General features: G+C 46.1%; 1 protein-coding gene across 8 annotated transcripts in view; it reads left to right on the forward strand.

The window, feature by feature from the left end:
- LOC137532287 (G-protein coupled receptor 22-like) overlaps positions 1 to 9419 on the forward strand; it is a 365826-nt gene extending 356407 nt beyond the window's left edge. For 7 of the 8 annotated variants that reach the window (XM_068252650.1, XM_068252649.1, XM_068252652.1 and 4 more), the window contains one exon: positions 1853 to 8504. In XM_068252650.1, the coding sequence (XP_068108751.1) occupies positions 1903 to 3189 (1287 nt within the window). In that variant the 5' untranslated portion in view covers positions 1853 to 1902 and the 3' untranslated portion in view covers positions 3190 to 8504. Of the gene's footprint in view, positions 1 to 1852; positions 8505 to 8805 lie in introns of those variants that run through there. The other variant, XR_011023899.1, reaches the window with a different exon arrangement.
- Positions 9420 to 19521: the final 10102 nt, after the last annotated feature.

Consider the following 19521-nt stretch of genomic DNA (forward strand, 5'->3'; position numbering starts at 1 on the left):
AGCCAATCTCTTTCTGTGTGCACATATCATGTGACACAACCCACCTCTTCCCTCTTCTGAGAGTCTTTCCCACGGGTGGCGGAACTGCTCACTTGTCGGGCAGCTCAGCCTCATGGCTGCCAAATGGCAGTGTTTGTTAATACCATGTGTGCTACATGGTGTGGTAGCATTACCCGGCAGGAAGAAAAGTCTCTTGTGGCGCCTGAGGATGGTAACCTCTATGAGGGGCTACCTGCCCATGGTCCATGCTGAACACTAGCAACCGTTGAACAGGAGCAGCTGGCAGGCTCTTCACCGCATTCAGCTGCCTGTGGTAAAGAAACCTAATGCTTGAATACACCATGCAATTTTCCATCAGATGGGTCAATAGATAAGGTCTGATCTGATTTCCAATCATTTTTCGGATCGATTTGATTATGATCAGAAAAACAATCAAAATCAGATTGGATCTGTTGAAAATTATCGACCCATGTATCTGACAGGAAATTGCATGGTGTATTCCCAGCATAAAAGGCCATATGTTCATTTACGAACGTTTCAAAAGGTATAGGACAGTGATCTGCAAACATGGCTCTCCAGCTGTTAAGGAACTACATGTCCCACAATGCATTGCAGGAATTTGACAGCCACAGTCATGATTCATAAAGGCAAATGCATTGTGGGACTTGTAGTTCCTTAACAGCTGGAGAGCCAAGTTTGCAGATCACTGGTATAGGAGAACTTTGTTGTCCTCTGACGAAGCGGAGGAACACGCGAAACGGCTGTCAGGCCATTCATACTCCTTTGTGCTGTTATATCTTAATGTACCTGCTGGATTAAACTTTAAGGGCTTGTTCACACCTAGGGCGTTTTGCGTTTTTTGAGCGCCGGTGATTTTTAAAAATGCCCTGAAATCGCTAGTGCAATGATTCCTTATGTGACAGTTCATATCGGCGCATTTCTTTCGCTCAGTATTTTCGGGGTGATTTTGCTACAATGGAAGGTATAGAAAAAGCGCAAAATGCTCACAAATCGCTTTATCTGGCGATTGCGTTCACGCTTTTATTAATAAATACATTGTATTTATGCATTTCCGGATGAAAGAGTTCACTTCCCGACTGACATCAGGAAGTGAAAAAACAGAACTGCTCTGCAAAAGCGCTTAGAAAAGGGCTTAGTACAAAATCGTAGCGTGCAGTGGAACACTCAGAGGGTGAGCGCAAAAAATCAAAAATCGTTGATTTAGATGTGCCACCCACCATTTTAGATGTGAACAAAGCCTAATTGAGCATTTGCACTGGTGTCCTGCCTTCTACGTTCTATACCTTTTGAAGTGTGATTGCTGCTTGGAGAGCACAGTGTTGTCTGGATCCGGTGTGCACCTTTATCCATCCGCATTGAGTGCCAATCATAACTGCTTCTTTCTCTGGTCATTTACGAACATGTAGCTTTTTGTGCCTTGCGCTTCAGAAAAGGGATACTATTTACAGGTCAAGAGGTGTATGCAGAGGCTTATCTACAGCGGAGAAGCCCTTGCAACCACAGAGGGGCCCAGAGCTTTAAGGGGGCCCCAACTGCTACTTCACTCTCTCCGATAAAGGGGTCCATCCTCCAGATCAAGCATTTTTGAAACTACACATCTCATATGGGTGTGAAGATTATGATGTCCACACTTGTTTTATGAACTTGCAAGATGGTCCTTCATGCTGCGAAGGTCACCAGGGAAAGGCAAGGGAAAGGCTTTGAACATAAGTCTTTCAAAGTTTTGCGAGGGGTAGGGGATGATTTGTAGTTAGGTCTCTGGGTTGATGTATTGTGATGTAAATCTTGTAATACATTTTTTATAACCTTTATTTCTCTCTCCATTTTGCAGGTAGACGAACAGAAGAAATTCCTCATTCCCAGGACTATGCAGAGAACAGAATGGTGTCAGCCAAGGAGACAAATATGTACGACGCCATCTTGGAAACTAACGATGGATCCAGTTCTGATGCAGGCTGGTACTTTCCCTACCCGCTGGGCTTCCAAGTGTCTCTCACCAGTTTCCTCATGCTGGAGATTGTACTGGGTTTTAGCAGCAACTTGACAGTTCTTGTGCTCTACTGCATGCAGTCCAATCTGGTGGACTCTGTTAGCAACATGGTGACCATGAACCTTCATGTCTTAGACATCATTATCTGTGTGATCTGTGTCCCGCTGACAATAGTCATCATCCTGATTCCCCTAGAGCAAAACATAGCTCTGGTTTGCTGCTTCCACGAGGCCTGTGTCACCTTCAGTAGTATCGCAACAGCCATCAATGTCCTGGTCATTAGTCTGGACAGGTACGATATATCTGTGAGGCCTGCAAATCGGGTTCTCACCCCCAGCAGGATGGTGCTACTCCTGTCCTGTGTTTGGTTTGTCTCTCTCATGGTCTTCTTCATTCCTTTCTTTGAGGTCGAATTTTTTGGTGACCCTGATCATATGGCCACATGGCAAAACCGGACATTGCTCTGCGTAAGTGTCAATGAGTATCACACAGAGTTGGGTATGTACTATCACTTGGTCATACAGATTCCCATCTTCTTTGTAGCAGTGGCTGTTATGCTGGTCACTTATTCCAAGATTCTTCAAGCCCTCAACATTAGGATCGGCAATCACTTCAAGAGAAGCCAGCGTCGGAAAACCAATAAGAGAAAGAAAAGGAAACCATCAGACCAAAACATGGGGGAGACCAAGAGACTGGCCCCTCCACCTGTCCAGAACCCACCCATGAGGGTACAGGCTTCCGTCTCTGTAATCATTGCCTTGAGACGAGCCGTGAAACGCCACCGGGACCGCCGAGAACGACAAAAGCGTGTCTTTAGGATGTCTCTGATTATCATCACCACTTTTCTGCTTTGCTGGGCACCCATATCTATTGTGAACCTTCTTATCCTCTGCGTGGGACCCAGCGATCTTTTGGTCAAGTTACGAATCTGTTTTATCACCATGGCCTATGGCACAACCATTTTCCACCCTCTCTTGTATGCCTTTACTCGGCAAAAATTCCGCAATGTATTGAAGAGTAAAATGAAGAAGAGAGTGGTTTCAGTGTTGCAAGTAGACCCTGCTCCCGGAGGAACGGTTATACACAACTCTTGGATAGACCCCAAAAAAGGACGGAAATCAAAGTTGGAATGTAGTGATGGGACTGACCGATGTCTAACAGATGCTGTAAAAGATTGATCTCATTGATTTGAACATTGGTATTACACAAACAGCTTTTACGGCAGAGGAGTTTATGGTGGGTAAAAGTGCACAATTTTTTGTTCAACTTTTAAGTCTTTCTATGAACAAGGAGCAGCGTATGATGCCGGTTATAGCCATAAAATATAACCACGCTCCACTACAAAAGCACTGCCATCATACCTCTGTGGCTGGCTCGCCAAAAGTCCACACAGCCCATCCGGTCTAGGATGGATTATCCAGGTGACCCATACTATTCTATACATGGAAGGGAGGGGGGCAAGCGCAGTAAATGGCAAGTCATCTTCAGGACTTTGGTTGAGACTTGGCACATCAAAAATCTCCAAAGTTTTTATAGTGAGTAGAAGCGCATGCTGTAACATGACAGAAACCATCTTGGAACAGCAAATCTCTGTCATGAATAGAGACAGAAATACATCACAGATGGGGACAACCTAGAAGAACCTGTATTTTTCTATGGATAAATATAATTGATTTTAACATGACCACAGCCATGAACTTTACCTTTAGGACTGTAAAAAAATATATCAATATTTGTTTTATAGCTTAAAAGATATATTAATATATATATGTAGAGTGTGGTGTGTAAATATTCCATTTGGCTTAAAATGATGTAAGCCGCTCTAGGGACATTTTAGTAAACGTGCGATAGTTTGCACAAGTTTTAGATCCACTACCGATATTCAGTGTATTCTTCCACTTTTCTTAAAAAAAAAAATTAGAAAGAAAATTACCTGTAACCATTCATTTTATTAAGGCGTTCAGACTAAAGCCAATGACCGCTTGGAGTCTTCTGTAATAAGCAGAATGCACTTCTGAACGGTTCGATGTTTGTTTCATCTGTATCCTACATCCGTCAAGACTGTCCGTCCGTTAAAGCACAAGAGGATCTATAGGTATCAGCAGTAGAAGTATACTGCCCATGCAAAAGACAATGCAAGGGGATTTCAGTGACAGCTAAAGAAGACCGAAGGTTCCAATGTCTTGGCGGTTTAACATGGCAGTTTGGTCTCCTGGCAGCCATGTTGTGAAGGCAGCCATTTTGAAGACTGTTTAGGCTGCCCATACACAAACAGGATTGGGGGGATGGAGAAGGGCATATTTGTGAAGGTATCCCTTGAGTAGAACTTATCAAGTCTCAAAAGAAGAAAAAGGAGGGGAATGTGGAAAGGGATCGGGAGTGCAGTTTGTTAGGTAACCACCGGAGGGAGATAGGCGTGAACCATTTTACTCACAAAAGTGTGCCACGGCAGTGACCACACAGTAGGCAGGTGTGAGGAACAAATCCACCTGGGTTAAAAAGTCATGCTCTCTGTAGGATAGGACAGAATCCAGGGAAACCTCTGAAACTTAAAATATTGAGTGAAGAGTCACATAACTGAAAAGGCTATATAGGTGGGCGTGGTTAATTGGACTCTGGAAAGGAGCACATATAGAAAGGCATAATTTAACTGAAGGATAGAAAAGGGTGACATAGAGTGAGCCACTCCTCATTGATGGAAATGGGCACATCTGAGCAGGCCATCCACTAAGTGAAGAATGCATAAGGGTACATATAGGGAACAATTCATGCCATGCAGGACAGCCTAGAACAGCAAGGGGAGCTGTGTGTGAACTGTGAGACCTAAACAACTATCCAATAGCTGAGGCTGTCTGTGGAGGCGGGGCATCTGAGCAGAACAATGAGAAGCGCAGAGGTCATTCCCAGGGCAAGTTGAGGAGCAGCTTTCTGCTTATTGGTCCCTCAGGTCTTTATGCAATTACTCTAGCCCCTAGAAATAGGCGTGTAAAGCAAGGCATACAACACTATGAAGTGCAACACACACTTTTTATTCAGTTTTTAAAAACTGGTAAAATTAACGAATTATTTGTTCTGTGGTCAGTGTCATTTTAAATGAAGGTAGTGGCCACAAGTATGAAAAGAATTATTCAGGCAGGCATTATTTAAGTATTTATATAGCGCCGACATATTAAGCAGCGCTGTACAGAGTATATTGTCTTGTCACTAACTGTCCCTCAGAGGGGCTCACAATCTAGTCCCTACCATAGTCATATGCCTATATCGTGTAGTGCATGTATCATAGTCTAGGGCCAATTTAGGGGGAAGCCACTTAACTTATCTATATGTTTTGGGGTGTTGGAGGAAACCATAGCACATGGAGGAAACCCACACAGACACAGGGAGGACATACAAACTCCATGCAGATGTTGACCTGGCTAGAATTCGAACCGGGGATGCAGCGCTGCAAGGCAAGAGCGCTAACCACTACGCCATGAGCTGTGCGAGGCATACATTAACTAAAGGTGTTACAGGGTATGTATATGGAAATTAAAGATGGAAAGGGTACATTGTGGCAGGCATACTTCACCCAATGAATGGAATAGGGCAGTGATGGCTAACCTTGGCACTCCAGCTGTGGTGGAACTACAAGTCCCATGAGGCATTGCAATACCCTGACAGCTCTAACCACAACTCGGGGAGGCAGAGACATGATGGGATTTGTAGTTTTGTCACAGCTGGAGTGCCAAGGTTAGCTATCAATGGAATAGGGTTTAAATGGAGGCATCTAGTGGGGTAGCAAATAGGGGATGCAGAGGATGCGACCACATCAGGGCCCTTGGACCACAGGGGCCCACTAGGGGCCTTCCCTCAACCACAGTACTAGCTCTTCAATGGGGCTATGCTGGTAATGATCACTTTAATTATATACTTTATACTTGAATTAGTGGTAATCATTAAAGGACCATGATCGTGAAAAATTGTACATTTAAAATACATGTAAACATATACAAATAAGAAGTATGCTTGTTTCCGAGTAAAATGAGCCATAACTTACTTTTCTCCTATGTTGCTGTCACTCACAGTAGGTAGTAGAAATCTGGCAGAACCGACAGGTTTTGGACTAGCCCATTTCTTCCTGGCGATTCTCAGCAGGGATTTATATACAGATGCTGGCCAGCCTCCTTACTCGCTGCACACTTTTTTGGCAGTAGGACTTTTTTGGCCTCTGATTGGCCGGGGATCGCCAGCATCTGATAGGCTGAAGCCTATCCTAGGCGGCGCAGGATGGATCGCCGTCCTGTACCGCCCAGGGGATGGAGCAGAAGGAGGTAAAGAGAGCGAGGCCCGATATCGCTGCGGAGGTGGGCTTTGAGAAGCCCCCCACTAACCACAAATAGCCGGCGGCGATCAGACCCCCCCCCCCCGGCAGGACATCCCCCTAGTGGGGAAAAAAGGGGGTGGGGGAGTCTGGTCGCCCTGGCTGCCACACGATCTGTGCTGTGGGCTGGAGAGCCCACGCAGCACAGATCTGAAGAAACAAGCCCGGTCCTTAAGTGGTTAATATTGCGCACAAACGCTAAGTTTTCGTGCGCAAGCACAAAAAGTCGTTTTCGCGTGTGAAAATTCACATTTGCATGCGTAAACCGTTACATCAACTGCTGGCTAGCGCGGGCGTGATATGAATTATCACGGTTAAGTGAATAAGCTATGTGTTTAGTCAGAATTCTGACTAATGCCTTTATATAGGGCCTGGTTCACACTTCAAGAGCTTTTTAAAAGCGCTTGTGATTTGTAAAGCTCTTGCTAATGCGTTGCTATGGTGGATTTTTAAAAAATCACATTGCTCAAGTGAGAACAAACTCGTAACATTACATTAGCAAGAGCTTTTACAATCACAAGCACTTAGAAAAAGCTCTTGCCGTGTGAATCAGTCCTAAACGGGCCCATACACCTAACGACTTTCCTGCCGATATACAGCAGATTCGATCACTGTGATCGATTCTGCTGTGAAATCGTTGCGCAAACGTTGACCAAACGATCGATTTCCGACCGAAATTGATCGTTCCCATCGTTCCTGTCCGTGCGGAAGATTTTGCTCGATCGCCAGCGGGTAGGGAGTGTGTCGATAGCGGCGTTCGAATGCCCGACGACCGACTCAATACAGTGGCAATACATTACCTGCTCCACCGCGTCACCACTGCTCCTTCTCCGCTGGGCTCTGAGTCCGGCAGGCTTCACTTCTTCCTGTCCCGGCAGGAAGTTTAAACAGTAGCGCGCCCTCTACTGTTTAAACTTCCCTGGACAGGAAGTTCAGTGAAGCTGGAGCTGAGCGCGGAGAAGAAGACAGTGGAGACCGGGGGACTAGCGAGCAGGTAATGTATTTGGGGGGGGGGTTGGCGGCAGCTCCATAGATTGTGAACGGTTTCATGCTGAAATCGATTCACAATCTGTTTGCAGTAAAGGCAGCCATACGATCCCTCTCTGATCAGATTCGATCTGGTGGCAAATCAACCAGTGTATGGCCACCTTAACTCTGGGAATTTGATTTCATTAAAACTGAAGCCATGCTAACTTTCCAGTGGCTACAAAAGTAGGTTTAAGCAAAGCAATCTTTGACTATAAGCGAGGAAGAAAAAAATGGATTTAAAAATCATTGAAGTCAATGATATAACTTGGGGAGATACAATCATTTTTTTCTTTGTCAAACAATTTATTTTCCTGCCATCTCAGGACAAATATCACACATTTCTCATTTAGGCCACGTGGAGAACATTCAGGAAAGGGCTTTGAATATTTCTTAGCATACCAAGGAACTTTGGCAAAGGCTACAAAATGGCTGCTTCCATTACACATGGCTGACAGGAGCTTTTAACAGCTTACATAAAGGTATCGTGTAAAGGCCTCCTATTTAATGTACCATGTCAAAATGCAAAATGGTTAAATGTGTTTTTTGCTAATGCGGTTTAATTGCAAAAAAAAAAAAAATCAAGAGTATTTGTGTGCTATGACTGAAACACACCAATCAGAACGCTGCTTTCTTGTGCCTGTCTATACTGATCTGCTAAAAGCTGATTTCTGATTGGATACTATGAATTATTACATATGGTTTGCTCCTAAAAGGGTTACTTAATTGTAAATAAAATAAAATGAGTTTAACTTACCTGGGGCTTCTTGCAGCCCGCTGGAGTCCTCCTCTGCCCACATCTGTATAAGTCCCTCTGGTAAGCAGCGGGGTCCCCCACAAAGGCTGGTCACCACCCATCGGCGTCTTCTGCCCATGCGGGGCCCCAAGCCACGGGCACCCTGATTGTGCACCTGGCGCAGCCATGATTTACGCGTGATGTGCATGCGCAGAATGCTCCCGGCTGTGGGAACGCAGTGAGAAGGCACATGACTGGTCGGCTTTGGGGGGTCCCCTCTGCTGGCCGGAGGGACTCGGATGGGCGTCATGGGCACAGGATATCTCTAGGGGGGTGCAAGAAGCCTCAGGTAAGTTACACTCCATTTTTATTTACACTTTAGATTTCCTTTAAATAAAAACATTTATACATACCTGGGGCTTCCTCCAGCCCCATCTGCTCGGATCGCTCCCACGCCGCCGTCCTCCGCTGCCTGCAGCTTCGGAAACCGAGTCCTCGCACTTACGTCAGTCAGCTCCAGTCTACGCAGGAGAAGTGTGCCCCCTACGTATCTCTCCTGCGTAGACTGGAGCCGACTGACGTAAGTGTGGGGACTCGGTTTCCGAAGCTGCGGGCAGCTGAGGACGGCGGCGTGGGAGCGATCCGAGTAGATGGGGCTGGAGGAAGCCCCAGGTATGTATAAATGTTTTTATTTACTTAAGCTCTGGTACACTTTAAAGTCTTTAAATTTATTATTTATTAGAGAATCTTACTTGAAAAGTAACGTCATTATGTGCTGGAATCTATACTGGGCAGCGCAGGTTACATACACAAAGTAGATTTTTGTTTCCCCGAATGATTGCTTTGGGTGACCGTCTGCTGTGTGTATAAGTCCTACCTGATGCCAGTAATCTTCTCTCCAGCTATCTGCCAAGATGGGAAACCCTTGGCTGATTGCGGCTATATGTCCAGCCACAAGCTGTAGCTTGCCTCCTATTCCTCCTCCCTCTTCCCCTTTACAAGGACTCAACCAGAACATCTCTCCTGTGATTGGGTAAACTTTTACCCTTAATCATCACTTCACAGGAGAATTAACCTGTCTGTGCTAACAGCCATGCTGTCTGAACTGTGGGAGGGGCTAGAGTAGCTGGGGGAGGTGCCTTCTGTTGTACACTAATACTAAGGTGATATTTATGATAAACTTAAAAATGTAGAGTCTAATTGCTCTTCCTAGTTACTCCAAAATCAACAAAACTATAATTTCTCTGCAGAACATGCCTTCTGCAAAGTGTCTGAAAGCATACAGGGGGGAAAAAAGTGTTTAAAGGGAACCTAAATTGAAAAAACAGTTGTCAGTTTAACTTACTTCGGGCTTCTCCCAGCCCCCTGCAGTCCTTCTGGTCCCTGGAAGTCATTTTGTGCTCCTCTGTGTTTCTGACATCTGCATGCGTGGCCCATCGAACAGGAGTGTTCTACGCTTGTGCACAGGCCCGGATATACATCACAGAAGCCTATAGGCACAGATGTCCTGTCACCTTAGACTTCGTCCTCCGTGAATCTACAAATCCCCACCAAACTGCATTGCAAATGTGCTGGTTTTTCCAGCTGTCTCATTTACTTCCCTTGCCTGTCATAGGTAGCTACAGGTGCCCCGTAGTATTAGGTAGCCAGACATACCCCAAAAATTAAGTAGCTCGAGGTCCCTTAGTGTTAGGTAGCTAGAGGAACCTCAGTATTAAGTAGCTAGTCGTGCCCCTGACTGATGGGAGATTTCTTCAGTGGAATGCAGAGAGCAAAGTGAGTAAGCTCTCATGTACACTCTTATCAGGACCGTGCATAGTAAATGAGGAAGGGCGGCGCTCAGAGAGGTGAGTGATCCGCCTCTTCATCATTGAGCGCTTGTAGGCACGTGTCTACAGTGCCTCAAGGTAAATCCGGCCCTGCTTGTGCAGTATGTAATCATTTCTACTGCGCATGCGCAGAATGCTCCTGGTCACGGGACTGGCCCCTGTCTGGCCGAGTCGGACAGGTTTCAGAGGGTTGCAGCAGCTGAATGGAGCATGGAAAGGGCACAGAAGGCCTGCAGGGGGCTGTAAGAAGCACCAGGTAAGTTAAACTGACAACTTTTTTCTCTTCAGATTCCCTTTAAGGGGAATCAGGCTACTATGATTTTTGGCATTCTGTATAAACGACTCTCAACTTTTGGAAGTGCCTACTTCTTGCTCATGTTGGTAGCTTAGTGGTCTGCTAACACCAGAGGCATCTAATTCTAAAGGGATGCCGAGGGTGCTTTCTTTAGTATAGTCTGCAGGCTGAGGAAGCCGATTTGGCTGAAACGTTGTTCCCAAAGCAGCAGGAGCAAGGGAGAAAGTGAAAGGTTAAGAGATAAGTCATAAGTGTTTATTATTCTCTTCAATGAAACAATCAGATTCATTTGCTGACGGGTTGGGATTTTTTTTTACATCTGAAGAGTCCCGCGTAGACATTTTTTCCACTCTTGTAGTCCATTTGGATCCCATGCTGTAAGTCGTTCTGTCGGTTCTGTAGCTATTGTGGGTAGCACACATTTTTCTAGCGCAAAATACACTCAGTGTCCAGAGAAATCATTTATTGGCAACGACAAAAGGTGAGAGCTAAACATTACAATAAAGCTTACAATTTATTTTATACTGTGTGCGTCTCTTTTGGGTGAAACAAGAAACCACTTCTTCTGGCTGGACTTCATCACCACAAGTATGAGAAGTATTGTCCTTGCCCCTACTTGTCTATCCTATATGATTACTTAAAGAGGAACTGTAACCCAGGATTCAACTTCCCAATCAGTAGCTGATACGCCCTTTCCCATGAGAAATCTTTACCTTTTCTCAAATAGATCATCAGTGGGATCTGTATGGCAATATTGTGGTGAAACCCCTCCCACAGTGTGATGTCAGAACCTAGATCTTGACAGTTTCCTGTCTGTGAGCCTTGTTGCATTGTGGGAAATAATAGCTGTTCCAACTGCCAAGCAATCAGTATCTCCGTCCCTCTGTGCATATGTGTCCCCCAAGTGTATGTGTCTCACCCCATGCTCAGTGTTAAAGAGAAACCGTAATCAAGAACTGAACTTCATCCCAATCAGTAGCTGATAACCCCTTTACCATACGTAATCTTTTTCTTTTCTCAAACGGATCGTCAGAGGGCTCTGTATGGCTGATATTGTGGTGAAACCCCTCCCACAGTGTGATGTCAGGGCCATGGTACTGAGGGCTCTTTCACACTATAGGCAGCGGTAAAAGGTAAAACACATTACTATCAACGCTCGATACAATGCAAGCCTATGAGCCGCGTACCCCTATTTCTGCTCAGAAGGAACATTCTCAGCTGCTGATCGGTAACTATTATTATCCTACCTAATAGGCAAGTGTTTCTGCGTCCCATGTCCCTGTGTCGGTGCTTTGTGCATGTGCAGGGATGCAGAGACACTGCCAAGAGCTAGGGGGAATGACGCACAGCAGAAGAGGACGTGTCCAGAAGGGGGGCGGGCGTGTGCGTGCGTGCACTGTGTGTGGGCAGGTGTGCACGCTGCGTGCACGCGGTTGCGCAGGCATGTGCGCGTTTGCGTGCGGCTAATGAAAGGGAGTGAGAGAGCAGTGCGGGAGGGTCGCGGCCACAGCCTAGCGCCCGTTTTTAAACATGCCTTAGGCCTAGTTATCATATAAAGTCAGAGCGCTCCTTAAAGGGAACCTTAACTGATTGCAAAAATCTCGGACATGTCGGAAATTATGTAACGAACCCATCTATTGAGCGTAAAAACGTATGGTGTGTACCCAGCATTACACAATGAAAGAGTAACAGAGAAGGATGAATCATGAACAGAGACAATAAACAGAACAGACACAATAAATCTGTATGGACCCCTTATGTGGGAGATAAAATTAAGGCTAATAAGTTCAAAAAGAGACCGGAACCAACTGTACACATCACAAACAGAAGTCAGGCTTTTGAGCAGAGCAGATTTTACCAAATGATGATGCTATTATAGAAATAAAGTTTAACTACAGATGGTTTTGCTTGGCACGGTTCAAATTTCCATAGCTAAGCTAACAAGCTACTCCTGTATGGAGAGATAACATTCCAGCCCCCAGCCTGTGTCTGACAGGTCTGTGCTAAGGGGAGGGGGAGTAACTCTGTGTGTGCCTGCTTGTATAACTTCTAATCACTGTAGTAGAGAATTTCTGCAGAGCTCTTGTTTTTAGTGACTGAAGAGGTTACTTAAAGGGAGGGTTCAGGGAAAATAAAAATACTAATCCACTTACCTGGGACTTCCTGGAGCCCGTGGCAGGCAGGACGTGCCCTCGACGCCGCTCCGGAGGCTCCTGGTCTTCTCCGGTGGCTCACCCGGCCAGGCCGGCTTCCAGGTCGGGCTCTTATGCGCTCCAACATGCGTCTCATGCGGTTGCGCTGACGTCATCGAACGTCCTACGGACTGTACTGCGCAGGCGCAGAACTACTGCGCCTGCGCAGTAAAGCCTGGAGGACGTCCGTTGACGTCAGCGCGACTGCGTGAGACACACGTTGGAGCACACAAGAGCCCGACCTGGAAGCCGGCCTGGCCAGGTTGGGTGAGCCACCGGAGAAGACCGGGAGCCTCCGGAGCGGCGTCGAGGGCACGTCCTGCCTGCCACGGGCTCCAGGAAGCCCCAGGTAAGTGGATTAGTATTTTTATCTTTTATCTCTCTCCGTGGATCTTCCCTTTAACATGAACAGAGGCAATAAATATTAATAAGGCCATTTTGACCTCCTGGGAGCCCCAAAGCAATTGATTTGGTTGACTGGTTGAAGATCCAGCTCTGCCACCAACAGTGCATATTTTGTGGCAATCCACAGAGGAAAAGTTGAACTTAGTTTTGTGCATGGTTGAGAGGAATAGCAGCGCGTCTTAAACCAAACTGCACCTGACTGACTATCTGCAGAGGATTGCAGGGCCTCTTAAAGGCACAACTGCACTTGTTACAGTTGAGACAGGTGCTACAAATCTTCACTAATGGGGGATGTTCATTTCCAAAATGGAAGGGGCCCTAACCGCTATTGAAAAATCCCCAGAGGTAGATAATCAACTCTGCACTAATCACCCCACCTGTGAATGGTTGTGGTTTTCTGTAAGACATGTCCTGTTGGTGGTATTTGAGGACAAGGTTGCGAAGCCCATCACTAGAGGATCACTGAGACAGATAAACCAGAGGGGATTTCTTACTGACATCCAGAGACTAGAGAATAGTGAGGTGTGAAATAAAACAGAGGGGGACAGGGCTGGTTTCAGGGTTCACTGTGACTAAAGATAGTCAATTAGATGCAAATATTTCTGGTTTGCATGCAAACTTAATGCAGCTTGGAACTGGGGCAACCGAATGCTCTCCCTGGTGTTATGCATATATTTCGGGAGGAGCCTATGCCATCCCTGCTAATCAGTGATGGATTAAGATGTAATGGGGTGCTAGACAAAGTAGTGGACTTGGTGCTCCCTTATGTTTTTTTGTTGTTGTTTTTTTTTAGCTTAACCGGTTCAGCCTTTCTGGATGAGTATTGTTGTCCAGGTAGGCGCCGCTCAAGTCTATTTGGATGCGTATTCGTGGCTAGTGTTTAAGCGGCCCTGCGCACCCTGTCGGTTTTCCATGTTGGCAGTTGGGGAAGGAAAGCGAGGCTTCCCTGAACCAATCACAGTGCGTGTAATGAATGGACATGACCCTGATCTGGGGGGCATGTCCATTCATAATAAAGATCGTGAATGAAAGTGAAACACACATCACATTTTTTTAATAAAAAAAATATATATATAATCTATCCCTTCCAAAGCCACCTCCCTGCGCCCACCATAGTTACCAAAGAGATGTTTAAAAAAAAAATCAGTAAAAAAAAATCCATAAATAGTTGCCTTGTTGTGATAGCCAGGACTAATGGGCAGATAAAATGGGTGGGTTTTAATTATGGTAGCATTGCTTATTTTAAAACTATAAGGAATGGAATTGGAGAAATAGGGTACTTCTTCTTATCCTTTTTGTTTTGGGGGGGGGGGGGGGTTGCCTATAAAATGTATAGAAAATAAAGTAATTACTGAAACCAAGTATTGCCCACAGAAAGCTTAATTTGTGGCAAAAAAAAACAAGATATATATCATTTATGTGTGATGAGTAGTGATAAAGTTATTGGCGAATGAATGGGAGGAGCGCTGACAGGGGAAAATTGCTTCCGTCCTTGAGATGAAAACACCTGTAGGCTGAACCGGTTAGAGTCTGAAGCTAAGGAGAGGGAAGGCTCTGGGTTCTATAGAGCCTTCCCGTTCCTCACAGTCCACTCGTTCCAGCGCTGGTTCCTCCATTTGAATGCCCTGCCACAGGAGTCTTTGGGAGCCCAAATACTCCCAAAGATTGGCCACTCCTTACTGTGCATGTGCGAGAGAGCATGCTCCTGCTTGCGCAGTACGGAGCGGCCCACCTTCTGGAGCACTTGGGCTCCTGACGACTTCCTAAGTGCTAGAGAGCAGTCTCCGACCCATCTGTTGGAGACTGCTAAAGGGGGAGCCAACTGAGGACCATAGGGGGAACAGGAAGGCTCTTTAGGACCCAGAGCCTTCACTCTCCTTAGGTGAGTACCGTATATACTCGAGTATAAGCCAACCCCCCAACTTTTACCTTAAAAAAATGGAAAAAGGTATAAACCGGGGGCGGCAAAAGCCACAAACACAACACCACTCATAGCCATGGCCGGCCACAACCATATATTATAAAAGCAGCATAAATTCAACAGATTGCAATAAATAGCCAGAACATAGACCTACAATGGAGATGGACATGCAAAGAACTCCTGTCGCAAAGTTTAAGCTGTTATAAAGATAAAGCAAGGAATGCAGAGCCAAATAGTCATGTATCTAAAACTTGATATAGGAATGCAAAGATCCCCACCACTCAGAAACTGTCGCTGTTTGCCTTCCATGGCTACAGCTCGAGAGGTTAGCTGGGACCTCCCATGGAAATGTCAAGTGTGTGGTCTCCCTCAGATGATGCACCACTGTGCATATAGTGGGGGGCTACTCAAAGAGTAGAGACTTAAGTATAAGCCGAGATCCCCACTTTTGGGCCCAAAAATTAGGCTTATACTCGAGTATATACAGTATCTGTTTTTTTTTCTTTTTAAAAAAGAAGACTGCCTTTGTGTGGAGAGCGGTCAGAGAAGGTGGCAAGTGGGCCTCTTGACACCCACTAGGCCCCAGGTACCTGCCTAGGTTGCCTGGTGAATGATCCTACTCTGCTGCTAATGAGGGGCACTGGGTAGCCCTGGGCATCTTGCAACTGCCTGGAACACATAAATCCTACCTACTTCTATATATAGAGTGAAGATGGATCCTTTATTACAGCGCTGACATATAAGTACCTCCATCGATGCATAAATCATATTGCTGGGAAGAGACGTAATCTTGTATTCATGAGAAATTGACATCCCGCACAATCAATAGCTGCTTGTCAGCAAATTGCAATTCACTGTTTAAATAGCAATGCGGTCATTATTTTTTATACGCAATAAGCCGCGGATCGCTCCATATATCTTTTGTCGGTAGTGTAATTATAAAGGCGCTGCAGATTGCCAGAGGAGTGGATGATTTCAATGGATGGATTGCAGAATAAAGAAAGCCTTGCATTATATATCAAACTGCGTGCTGCCACTTAAACAGTACCTACAGCTGCCTGTATATATCTACAGGGGGTCTCCACAGCCCCCTCCTTCCCCTGCATATGTGTCACCTAGTGAGAACACACACACAATGATGCTCCAAGGCTACCAGGCTATGGACAGTTCAGAGAGTGGACAGGATGGGCGTGTCACATGGGGTAGAGGGGTGTGAACAGTGTCACATGGGGGGTAAGGACAGCCAACTTCCAAAGACTCTCCCCCCCCCCCCCCCACACACACACACACACATCCTGGATTTTACCTCTACAGATTAGGAGAGGAAAGTCTACATTCCACTGGGGAAAGAGAGGAAACAACGGTGCAAATAGATGCCCAATATGTCACCGCCTGCTACCAAGTGAGAGAAACATGATACCCCAGAGACCAGGGCCAGATTTGTACTCTTTACCGCCCAAGGCCACTGTCACCAGCCGCCCCCCTTCAGTATACGTAGCGAGATGAGCCCTTCCCTCCAGTGTAGGCAGCCAGATGACCCCTCCCCCCTTCCTTCTATTATAGGTAGCATGATGACCCCCCTCCCAGTATAGGTAGCCAGCTCACCTTCACACCGCAGCAGTCTCATTTCTCCGCTCGTCTCCAGTGCAGAAGCTTGCCACAATGCAAACATGCACAGAGAGCAAGGTGGCTGCTGCAGAGGCGGTTGGCAGCAGAGTACCACGGTTAGGCACTAGCCTGATCTCCCTGCATTGCAGCTTGCAAATGCTGCACCAGCTCAGTCTGCTGCTTTAGTGCCCTTGCACCTGTGGTGCCCTAGGCCATGGCCTAGGTGGCCTTGGCCTAAATCCGGCCCTGCCAGAGACTGTATACCCCTCATACTGCCTTCTATACCCTCTTCACCCCTAAAGTTGGATTAAAATGTCATGGGGCCCTAGGCAAGGTAGAAGATGTGGGCTCCCCTTGGTGGTCCTTTTAATAAGCTGGAGAGAGGTCAGAGAAGGTGGCAGGTAGGCCACTTGACACCCATTAGGTCCCAAGCACCTGCCTAGGTTGCCTGGTGGATGATCCTGCTCTGCTAACCCCTATGAACTGCATACTCCAAACTTCCTATCATGTTCTTATATCATCCCCACCCCTATGGACTAAAATCAAAACATTTTCTTAAGTTAGCCAATACTATTTATTGGCTAACTTACTTAAGAAAATATAAGAGTAAGCTTTCGGCTATTGTGTCTGCATCAGACTTAAATCCTGTATGCTGACCAGTTGTTGGAGCACACAGCTATATACATGCAACATCACATCAAAAGGGGATACATGGATTTTTTTTTTATGGACTGTATGCCACAACCCCAAACTCACACATTGGGCTTGATTCACTAAACCGTGATAACTGAAATATCACACCTTATCAAAGATATCAAAAGTTATCACACGTTATCAAAGTTAACACGCCTTATCAGAGTAGCATAGCGAGCGCTGCGAAGCAGCATTATTTAGGATTGCAGCCCGGCAGAGATAAGATTGAGTGAAGTTAAGTTGAACTCAGGATTGCTTTTAAAACCTTGCCTCTGTTTTCCGTTTCATCTGCTATTTAGGGAAACTTGAACTTATCACAACGACTCGATTCATACAGAAGCTTATGCTAATGAGGATTCTTTCAGTGCAATGTTACATTCCGAGGCCGTTCGCTTTCCTTTTGAGAGATGCTAAGTAAGAAGACAAGCCCGGAAGATGGACGCTGGCGGAGCGATAAGAGAAAATGCTGCATGTAAATTGGAATGCTTTGTGTCATCGGTATCTCTGGAGCTCCCTGCAGACAAAGGGAGACAATAAGAGAGCGTCAGGCGGAGAGACACGGCCTTATTCACACTCATCTACATGCCTGACATCTCCACCATATTTCCAGGGGCAGTGTACAGCCAAGCAAGTCAGACTTTCACACTCTATGGGTCAAAGCACAACATCTTCATGAAAGTTCAAGGACAGGAACTAGGTGTAAAGCTCTGAACGGCCATCGACCTGAGGCAAACTTGTTAGAATGTGCCCCCCCAATTGGAATGATCGCACAGCACCCAACAATTTGCACCACACATTAGAGCTGTGGTGCAACAAGAAAACACCCTCAGTATGGGTAGATAACCAAGTATAGGTGCCCCAGTATGGAAAGCCAAGTATAGGTGCCCCCAGTATAGGTAGCCAGGTATAGGTGCCCCAATATAGGAAGCCAGGTATAGGTATGCGCAGTCTAGGTAGCCAGGTATAGGTTCCCCCAGTATAGGTAGCCAGGAATAGGTTCCCGCAGTATAGGTAGCTAGGTATAGATGTCCCTAGTAAAGGTAGTGGGGTATAGATGCCCCTTATATAGGAAGCCAGATATAGGTGCCTGCAGTATAGGTAGCTAGGAATAGGTGCTCCTAGTATAGGTAGCTAGGTATAGGTGCCCCCAGTATAGGTAGCCTGGTATAGGTGTCCCCAGTATAGGAAGCCAGACATAGGTGCCTCCAGTATAGGTAACCAGGTATAGGTGCCCCAATATAGGTTAGCCAGGTATAGGTGCCCCAAGTATAGGTATAGGTGCCCCAGTATATGTTAGCCAGGTATAGGTTTCCCTAGTATAGGTAGCCAGGCATAGGTGTCTTCAATATTAGGTAGCAAGGTATAGGTGTCCCCAGTATAGGTTAGACAGGTATAGGTGGAGAGGGGGGTGGGGACCGGGTAGTTTGCCACTCCTTGGAAGATGCTGTTCAGACATACTTGGTCCAGAAATCTCTACTCCTAGAGCTATAAGGCCCCTTGCTCACTGGATCTCCCTGCCGTTGCTCTTCCCCGCCACAAGGGCCATGCAAGTCTATGGAGACTTGCACAGTTCACGTGACGCGTGGCAGGCAGGACGCCTCTTTCAAGTTCATTTGTCACTTTTTTATTAACATTCTTTTGGTTCCAAATTTTTTTGTGGGAATATAAAATGGGGATGAGAGAATGGAATGGTTACTCGCCCCAAAATTAGGCGTCCACACCTTCCATCACTAAGGACTCTGCACAGGTAAAGACAGAGGGAGGTGCTTAGGGAGGGGTGTGTGCCGCCTATCCACCATCAGGCGCCTGTAGGCACATGCCTACAGTGCCTTATGGTAAATCCAGTCCTGGCTATACCCACAAGAGTGGGCTGCAGATCCCTGCAACCACCGTATAAAACCAGCAGGAAATTAACCATCCCTGCTCGGTTTTCCAGGTCCTAGATGGTCGCTCTCCTCCTGAGTTTGTAGTTTTTAGGGGGGGGGGGGGGGGGGGCTATTACCTCCAAAGGAGATTTATCTGGACTCACGTAAGGATGAAGGTGCCCAAGTGTAAAAATATACAGTGGGTTGCAAAAGTATCCGGCCCCCTTGAAGTTTTCCACATTTTGTCACATTACTGCCACAAACATACAATTTTATTGGAATTCCACATGAAAGACCAACACAAAGTGGTGTACATGTTAGAAGTGGAATGAAAATCATACATGATTTCAAACATTTTTTACAAATAAATAACTGCAAAGTGGTGTGTGCATAATTATTTGGCCCCCTTTGATCTGAGTGCAGTCAGTTGCCTATAGACATTGCCTGATGAGTGCTAATGACTAAATAGAGTGCACCTGTGTGTAATCTAATGTCAGTACAAATACAGTGAGGGCCTCAGAGGTTGTCTAAGAGAATATTGGGAGCAACAACACCGTGAAGTCCAAAGAACACACAAAAC

The sequence above is a fragment of the Hyperolius riggenbachi genome, chromosome 9 (assembly GCF_040937935.1).
Source record: "Hyperolius riggenbachi isolate aHypRig1 chromosome 9, aHypRig1.pri, whole genome shotgun sequence".
Lineage (NCBI taxonomy): Eukaryota > Metazoa > Chordata > Amphibia > Anura > Hyperoliidae > Hyperolius > Hyperolius riggenbachi.